Below are 9,373 nucleotides of genomic sequence, written 5' to 3'. Positions count from 1 at the left end.
ACCACACACCAGCTATCAGTGGGGAGGGGAACAGAGTGATGAAGCCAGTTCATAGATGGGGATTATTAGGAGGCCATGATTGGTAAAGGCATATGGGAAATACCAGGATACTAGGATACTAGGTAACACCCCTACTCTTTTCGAGAAACGCCCTCAGATTTTTAATGACCAGAGAGTCAGGGGCTCAGTTTTACATTTCATCCAAAGGATGGCACTTTTTTAGTATAGTGTCCCTGTCTAGTGCACATTTTTATAGTATAGTGTAGCTGTCACTGTATTGGGGTGTTGGGACTCACACAGACCCCAGGGTTAGTGCTCCCTTCTGGTTCCAATAACACCTCTTCCAGCACCTGCTTAGCTTCAATGGGTTGCCAGTTGTGAGTTGGAGGATGATATAGCTGCTGGCTTTAGAGATGCTATTGACCAGCAAGTATTGGCACAAACTTGCAGACAATCATTATTGTAGCAATGGTTAGGAAACCTCTGCCACATCCTTGGCTTTGTGCTCTGAAAGACAATAGTTGTACCCCCAACAAGATAGCCCTCCACACCACAGTGAAAGTTCCTCCCCAACTGACTTCCTTTAAAGCAGGTGTCATGAAAATAATTCCACACAAGAACATGTCATCAAAGACAATTGTGGTACTATGTTGCCCACTGCAGTCAATCCTGTCGAAGTCTAACTGAACATACAGAACATGAGCACAGGGCTCAGGGCATCCAGGCCTAATAGAAGTCAAAGACTTGCTGTAATAATAAACACTGGAATCTGAGCTGCTCCAATGATCTGTCAAACTGGTGTTGAAAATGTTCACCTAAATGAGAACAGATGACAGACTGATCTTGCTGCTTTGATGTCATGTAAGGACAACAACCCCTGGGCCCCTACATCTGTTTTCTCCCCAAAGCTCTTAGGAGGACTTTTGCTTTAAAAAAAGAGGGCATGTGAAATGCACAGCCACACCTCTGAGTGCTATACATGTAAATCCTTTGGCCATATCATGTGTGACTTCTGCCAGCCCACATTCCTGAGGTGCAGGCAACTCCCGTGAATCATCAGTTCTGTTAATTAGTGATTAATGAAGGCACCAGATTAATGTTTATATAATTGTCACTTGACAGAAAATGCTGCTTTAGGCTCATTTCACAATCTCGAGTATTAACCACGCCACCTTTATTAAGATAATCAAAACATGAGCCCTCTAGTCTTCTTCTTCAATATTTTCAGTAACAACAAGCAAACTATAACCTGGTTTTGCCCTGATTAGGGTATGTCAAAATGTAATCCATTTTTTTAATTTCAATTGCAAGCCCCAGCCCACCATTGAATTCAGAAAATTTAACAAGGCATCGAAAGATGTGAGATCTGCACTCAACCTTAACAGTACAAAGTTTACTGTACTTTAGTGTGTGATCTTCAACTAAGGTTGAACACTAACACAGGATGTTTTTTGCCTTTGAAACAGTGATTTAAATGTGAAATTATCCCATAAAGATGCAGTGATTTGATACAGTGGCCTGGACACTTGGGTGGGCTCTGTAGTTTGGGCACTGTGATTGTGCTGCAGATACAGGTATCTAACTGTAAACCACACCAGGTTCAAATGACAAATATGGCAAGTTTTTGTAAGTACTTGTGTAAACTTCCTCTTGATTATTACCTTCACAGATAAGTGGATAAAAGTATATGATAAAAAACACAGTTATCTTCAAAAACTGAAATGAAATGAGGAGACAAAAAGCTGAATGAAGTTACCTGGGTGGAAGGAATTGAATTCACTGGATAGGAAAGGGATCCTGGGGTTTCGAACAATAAAGGAAAGCAGTGCCCACTTGTGATGGCAATTTTCAATTTTACCATTCGTGTTTGTAGTTTGGCCACAACACAGAAGAGATTGTACTAAAACCTTGCCGGCTGTCTCCCACCACCAACTCCCAACACACACAGTCCCCCAACCCCTCCACAAAGACAGGTGTAGCAGCAATCTTCAACTGTAGTGTTTGGAATTATCTTTATTAAGTAAACTACAATTTTCAGTATTGCTCAATTCTTTTTTTTTTAAATCTAAATTACAACCTCTGGCAATCAACTGCACAGATCGCATCTTTTTTCCACCCAAGCTACACTTTGAAAAATACAAAAATATCACAGTACATTCTCCAACTCTGAGGTCTCTGATAGGGCGAGATCTGAACACATAACACACAAGCATACGGCTGGAACCAGAGCTTTCACCACATAAGCAGTGCTCCTCTTTAAAAGGTGCCCTTGCAAGCGATGCCTCTCAGCACTCAAATTTTACATCTTACTGTTTGCCCTCACATTGCAAAAACTGTTTTGATATAAAATATTCAGTAGATTACTACAATATATGTGTGTGTATATAAAATAATCAGTACATTATTACAATGATCTTCACATCAAGGTTCATTACACTGTGCTTAAAGTCAGTCACCAGGGAGGTGCTTTTTCACAGAAGCTGGGGGACACCGCTGACAGCCATTCTTCCCTACATCAGAAGGTCATGCAGTTATTCCCAAGGATGTTAACTTTTCAGACTCTAGTATGATAGTCCCCGACTGCTTACAGAACCGCTCATGTAAAACGGCTGGACAGAGACTAATTTGAAGACCGGTGCTTTGTACCCGCTTGACACCAGAAGCCACTGAGAGCTGTGGGGTTTGTTTGGTCCAAGCAGACTGCTGTGTGCTCTGGGCTCAGAACTGAACCATCACGTCTAGTAGGAAAAAAATAAACCACAGAATCGCATACTCTTCATCTAAACCACTCTCTAAAAACATACCATTCTAAACAAATGAACGAGAACTCCAAAGAATCGTCACCCATACTCAAGTAATTCTTTTTGATGTCAACCCTTTAATAACTTGTAACAAAGTTTTATTTGTCTTGCTTCAATACCAGCAAAATTCTCAAACCTTTAAAACCTAAATGGCTGGTGGAGACAAACTCCTCCCAGGGCAGAGGAATGTTGCAGTATGGATCTGTTGTCCTTAGTGGTTTCGTTAAAAAAACATGGAGATCAAGAACCACGCTTACAGCAGACCGTGTGCAGGACTTAAAATACCACTGACCAGTGAGGCAGCAGAGGCTTCTCTCAGCATCTCTCGGGGGGCAGAGACAGTTGATGGTCTTGGTAATGGTATTATGGTGATAATATAAGAGGGATCAGGGTAAAAAGTATTCATTTTGCAAAATAAAAAAGGTAATGAAAAGATGATGCAATGGAGGAAAAGATCAGGGAAACTATTAGTTTCCCAGAGTTCCTCTGTGAGGGCGTTTGACAGCTCTGGATGACGGGCTGAGAGCCGGTGTGACTGCCAACGAGGGTGCAATGGGTCTGGAACTGCGGGCTCTGGGCTTGGGCGTGGGTTCGGTGCGAGAAGGCAGCCCTCGCTCCCCACCCCCCAACCGTAGCGCTCAGGGGGAGAAGGTGGCCATCTCCAGGGAGATCCTCTGCCACAGCTCCTTGGTCTGCTTGCCCCTCTTGAGGTTCTGCAGCACGTCGTTGAACTGCATCATGCCCACGGGAGTGAGGCAGAACGCGCCGCGGGCGCTGCGGATGATGTTGACGAAGTCGTCGTAGTCGGCCGGGGTCAGGTGGATCAGGCGGTGGTGGATGTACTGCGCGAGGAGACAAGGCAGAATGTCAGCTGCTGCCATGACGACCACTGCTAACATGAGCTCTCCTGTCAAGCGGATACCGGTTCGGCTCCCACACAAGAAGACAGGTTACACCAACCCAAAATCACAGCGACTTCGAGGGGGGATCATAAATCTATGAGTAATTTGAGTTCTAAGACTAAAATAAAATGGGGTGGCGCAGTGTTGAGCAATGCTGGGCCCCAGACTGCTATCTGTGTGGAGTTTCTATCGGAAGAACGATGGAAACCATCAGAGTGAGTGGCACAGAGCTGGTCTAGGGTGCCTGAGCAGGCCTGGCTCACCTGCAGGTACGCCTGCTGGCAGCGCTGGACCAGCTGGTGGAAGGCAGGGGTCCGCAGGTGGGCGTGGATGTGGGCGGGGTTGAGCCGCTGCAGCGCCTCCATTATGATCTCCTGCAGAACGAAGGGGCTCAGCACCCCCTTGGCAGCGCCCACGCAGAACTGGTACACGTGGTTCACACCTGCAGGCAGGCAGAAGAGGACCGTCACTGACTTGATTTGCAGGAATTACACACAAGTGAGGTCTTTATTCACACAGGATCAAGCACTGAGTGTCAGCTTGTTTAGGTGTTACATCCCTTCTTGCATGGCTGTTAGAGTGAGAAGCCTTGCTCAGACCGCAGGACGACAACCTTCAACACGTCGACATAAATTAGCTTTCTTTTTTGAAATTTATTTTTAAAGTACCTGTTAGCACTCTGCAACCTGTACACCACTGTTGAAATCTTTTGAGATAGAGCAATTCCAACTTGATTTGAGGGCGGAGTGGTGGCACTATGGCTAAGGATCTGCGCCTGTGGCTGGAAGGTTGTCGGTTCAAATCCCATGGCCGGCAGAGGAATCCTACTCCGTTGCGCCCCTGAGCAAGGCCCTTAACCCCAGCTGCTCCGGGGGGCTGTATAAATTGGCTGACCCTGCGCTCTGACCCCAAACTTCTCTCTCCCCATCTGTGTACCTATGCATCTCAAAGAGAGCAAGCTGGGGTATGCGAAAAGAAATTCCTAATGCAAGAAATTGTATATGGCCAATAAAGTGATCTGATCTTAAGCTTCATTGTCTTAGTGAAGTGGGGAACAGTGAGGTAAGAATCTTAGTCATAGCTAGTTTGCAAACTAATGACAGATGTTAATATACTGTTAATTTTCAATTCCAAATATTTAATTTTAACATGCTAGAAGATGAAGTGTTCCTATAGTCCTGCTGGCATAGGTTCCTTTAGAACACAAGAAAATATATACGATATTGTAACCTATGTGTCCCGAGTCAGAGAATAACACTATGCTAGACCAGTTTATCATTATGTACCAGTGATTGTAAACAGATACTTAGACAGGGAGCCCTGTGATCCTGAGGGTCTGCGATTATGAACACTTGTTCTGACCGCACCCTTGTTGTGACTGATTACTTCAGAGACAGCCCTGGACACTCTTTGCACTACCCTCCTCCTCCTCTCTGGTCAGGCTCACCTAAACGGGCAGCCAGCCCCAGGAGCCACTTGACGTCCTCGGTGTAAGGGGGGCTGCGGGAGAAGTTGTTGGGGTGATCGTTGTGAGCCCTCCGTCCCAGCATCTCCAGTGCCAGCATACCTGCAAGACAGGACTGTTCGTGAGAAAACTACCATGCAGTGTGACGGCATATTGACAACTCTTGGCACACAGACCACCTTGCCAGTAAAGATACTGTTAAGAAAAATTCAACTTATGGTTCAGATAAAAACTTATTAAGGGACAAGCATTAAATCCTATCAAGCACTGCAGATACGTTTATAAGATCTTGTGACAGAGAGCAGAAGTAGAACTAGAATTTGATTAAAAAGATAAGCACACACTTGAGGCCATTGAACCCAAAAGTAAGATTAGTCTAACATGTTCACAAGATCACGTCTCGTTTAAGATAATTTTATGCAAAACGAAATGGACAGTGGGCCTGGATGTTTGTGCTGCTTCTTCACTGCACCTGGGTCCCAAGTTTGATTCTGGACTGGGACATCTTGTAGGTTTGGTTTGCATGTTCTTCCCATGTTGGCATGCGTTTTCACTGGGTGCAGCCCTCCCACTTCCCAAAGGCATGCTGGTAAGGTCACGTGGCCTTTTGGAATTGCGTAGGTACTGTACATACAGGGTGTAAACTCATCTTTAGTCCTATGCTTCAAGGATAAGCTTAAAATGCGAAACCTTATCCGGAAAAATTGGCTTTCTGACAACGGAGGGATGAAGGGATTTTATAATAGGTTCAGCCCAGTACGTGCTAAGCAATCAATAACGCACAATATGACATTTTAAATGGCATAGTGGCAAAGGGACTAGTATTGCGGTACTGCAGCCCTGGGTTCAATTTTGTGGGTTTTATCTGTGTGGAGTTTGTATGTTCTCCCCACATACTGGATGCTCTGGTTTCCTCCCACAGTCCAAAGACATACTGGTAGGTTAATAAGCTGCTGGGAAAACTGACACGGGCACTGGTGTGAGTGTGTACCGTGTGATGGAATGGCTTCCCGTCTAGGGTGAACCCTGCCTTGAGCCAGTTGCTTATTGGAATATGCTCCAGCTCCCCTGTGACCCGCTATTGAACAAAGCAGTTATAAAGTGAATGGAGGGTATTTTTCAATCTTCCCTAAAACGCCTGTGTTCCAACAAAGGGTGATGCTATATTATTTTCTAGTTTGATATATTGAACTCTTTTCATCATAAAACGCAAAAGAACTAGAGTTCAAGAGAATGCAATCAAGAATTTAAGGCACAGTTCTGCTCTGCATCCAAACAGCTGTCACAAGGCTATCCTCGGGCCACAGCCTGAGCAGTCTTCTCACCAACTCTGTAGGCCGAATGCAGGTAGTGCAGGCCCTGCTGGCTGATTGGCTGGCTATGCTGCTCGTCTTCAGATGGGAAGGACGTGCTGACCAAAGAGGACGGCTGGGACGACAGTCCTGGAAGAGAGGCTGCCTGGATGCCCTGGATTGTCGAACCTGTGTGGACGCCACCTACTGGAAAAAGTAGACATTTACAGGGCCTGTCGGTCAGTGTGTTTGGTTGGGTCATTGGTTTGATAGTTGCCTTAGCTTCACAGCTCAATGACTCAAGGGAATACAGCAGATTTCGTAAATAAATGTCATTTGCAGTAAAAAAAAAAGTAAGCATCATACCACAGAGACAAAAAAACAATTAATCCCAATTATCAGGACTTTCACACTACTAATGGTGAAACATTATTAAGAAAAGTTATTTCTTCATAATCTATGTATTTAAAAATGTATAAAAAGGCAAATATGACTGAAAAATGTCATAATCCACTACATTGAACTTTGCCTGCATTTTCTCCCGTGTTATACCCGGGCTTGCTATTCAATTTAATCTGTAAACATCATTACATGTAAAATTGAAATATTTTTCAACTCTCTTACCCAGAAAGTTAGAAAGGCATCTCCGATATGTTTAATTTTCATTGTATGTACTGCGTGTTCAGTGCTTCTACCCTGTGTCACTCAGGAGGACAGTTTTTTGATCATATATTTTTGGGCACCACATCATAGTTAGATAGTTGTTCTGGAATATGTCCAAAGAAGAGTAACCAGGTATATTCCCAGACCTGCTCTGACAGATTGAAGGAAATGAACCGGCAAGACTACGAGTGGACCCGATTCACCCAGTGGACGTCTTCAGAATCAAGGGTGAAATATAAACCAACCAGGCCAGATTGGCTGATTGAGCTCCTCTCAGTAACCTTTCTCATGTGTTAATGTACTGCAAATCAGTACTGTTCAATCTGTTTTGCTTTATGTGCTTTCTGCAACTTAAATTTTCATTATTGGAACTTTAACTACACTACTTTTCAAGCTGTCCATTTACAATACACTTTAAATGATTGAGTGACAAATGCTACTGATGAAAACGTTAATATATGGTTTTACTTGGAATGTTCCTGCTACATTAATTTATTGGTTTTACTCCATGTTGGCCGATTCACTGCCTTATTAGTTTTTATTGCATGCTGAATATTTAATGAACGCTAAACAAGACTCTCTCGGTGGAATAATAACTTCAAGGCCAGAGCATAATAAGTATAAAGTTAATTTTTTTGCTAAATGAACTTTCCATCGTTGATTTGGCAGAAAAATCAAAAACACTTAGCCTGGTGGTACTTAACGGCCACCAGATGTTGACGGGCTGCGTTCGAAGCAGCTGTCGTTGCGCGGAGCCTGAAGCTGTAACCGCGAGTCCCCTGTGCGGACAGGTGAAGAGTGCGCACAGACTGACCTGCGACGGTGGTGGCCAGCGGCAGGCCAGCTTCACCGTGGTAGGGGTGGACAGCAATCTGGGTCATGGACGGCACGGGCACGCCTGGGAAGGTGACGGCAGCGGCTGCCAGGGGCGGATGGGGGCCGGTGGCCACCGAGAAGGGGTACTGGGCGCCGATGAAGGCGGGGTGCATTCCCTGAGGGCACAGAGACGCACTTCCGGTTGATTTCACAGACGCCAGTTCGGCATTGACAAGCCTCTGGGCAGCCCTGTATTAGCACTAGTCAGGTTAGATGACGGGGAAACACTGAGCTAGATGGGGCTACCTACTGTATAAAACAGACTCATGTTTACTCACATGTCATTTACATCTCTAGTCAATATTGTGAAGCAATTCAATAGGCAAATGTTTGAGATTCAGTTAAAAGACAATATTCTAAAATCAAGGGATAGAACGTTAAGGTTTATTTAATGCACTAGGAAGGTTGCGACGAGAATAACACACGCAATTTTGAAAACCACATCAAAGATATTGCTGCTTTGTAATCAGTCCAGAGAACAGATACATCCCATAGCTTAAGAGAATGACCTGCATTGACTGAACCTTTTTAGTCCCGAAGAAAGTTGGATTAGACGCCCGGTACAAATTTTCAAAATCCACAAAGGTACCCACAGGCAACCCAGCAGACTTTTGAATGAATGAAATGCAAATGGGGAAGTACAAGTGGAAACTATGTGCAAGTCTATTTAAAACCAAACAGGAGACACCCCTTGACAGGAGAAGGGCTGTCGGTGTATGTAACAAGCTACCCAGCCGGGCTGTTGAAGCCCAGACTTTAGCGTCTGTCAAGAAATGGCAGGATCAATTAGACAGGCTGAATGGCCTCTTCTCATTTGTAACTTTTCTCGTGGAACCAAGCAATTTCCTGATGTTCCACAGTACTTACACTGAATCACCCAAAACTATGCAGACAGTAAAGCAAACCGAAAATGTAGCATGGCAGAACTATTCTCTTTTCCTTGCCTGTGTGTTTGCGGGTCTAAAACAAACAAATCCCCTTGAATATGTGAATTCGTTGTAAAGGGCTCTTTCCTGCCAGCTCCTAGCAGGGCTACGTAGGATAATATTGCCTAGGAGAGTATTGATCCCTTCCTCAGGCCAGGGAAGAAAGGGTTTCTGCAGAGCAGTCTGGGCCCTCTCAGGTTTCACTAGCTGCTAGTGAACTGATAGATCACGCACACAAGCCGTGTACTAATTATTTCAAGCTTTCCGTCTGATTTTAAGAGAGCACAAAGTAGCAGAACTTAATTGAACTGAACAGATTTGGGTTTCTATTTTATTGGCATGATTTCCTTAAGAACTTGTTTGACAGGGCTCAGCGAATCCAGACTGTTGTAATGGTGGGAATTCATAACCATAAGGTGCTGTAACAAATGCCTTCTGGAGATTTTCT

General features: G+C 44.5%; 1 protein-coding gene across 1 annotated transcript in view; it reads right to left on the bottom strand.

The window, feature by feature from the left end:
• Positions 1-1,990: 1,990 nt before the first annotated feature.
• zswim8 (zinc finger, SWIM-type containing 8) overlaps positions 1,991-9,373 on the bottom strand; it is a 54,458-nt gene continuing 47,075 nt past the window's right edge. Inside the window, exons 22-26 of the mRNA XM_088916405.1 lie at positions 7,938-8,115; positions 6,494-6,667; positions 5,151-5,270; positions 3,967-4,145; positions 1,991-3,643 (exon numbers count right to left, since the gene is read on the bottom strand). Of these exons, the coding sequence (XP_088772531.1) occupies positions 3,440-3,643; positions 3,967-4,145; positions 5,151-5,270; positions 6,494-6,667; positions 7,938-8,115 (855 nt within the window). The 3' untranslated portion in view covers positions 1,991-3,439. The remainder of the gene's footprint in view (positions 3,644-3,966; positions 4,146-5,150; positions 5,271-6,493; positions 6,668-7,937; positions 8,116-9,373) is intronic.

This window comes from Atractosteus spatula, chromosome 5 (assembly GCF_055471065.1).
Source record: "Atractosteus spatula isolate fAtrSpa1 chromosome 5, fAtrSpa1.hap1, whole genome shotgun sequence".
Lineage (NCBI taxonomy): Eukaryota > Metazoa > Chordata > Actinopteri > Semionotiformes > Lepisosteidae > Atractosteus > Atractosteus spatula.
This window is presented reverse-complemented; position numbering and strand designations above follow the sequence as displayed.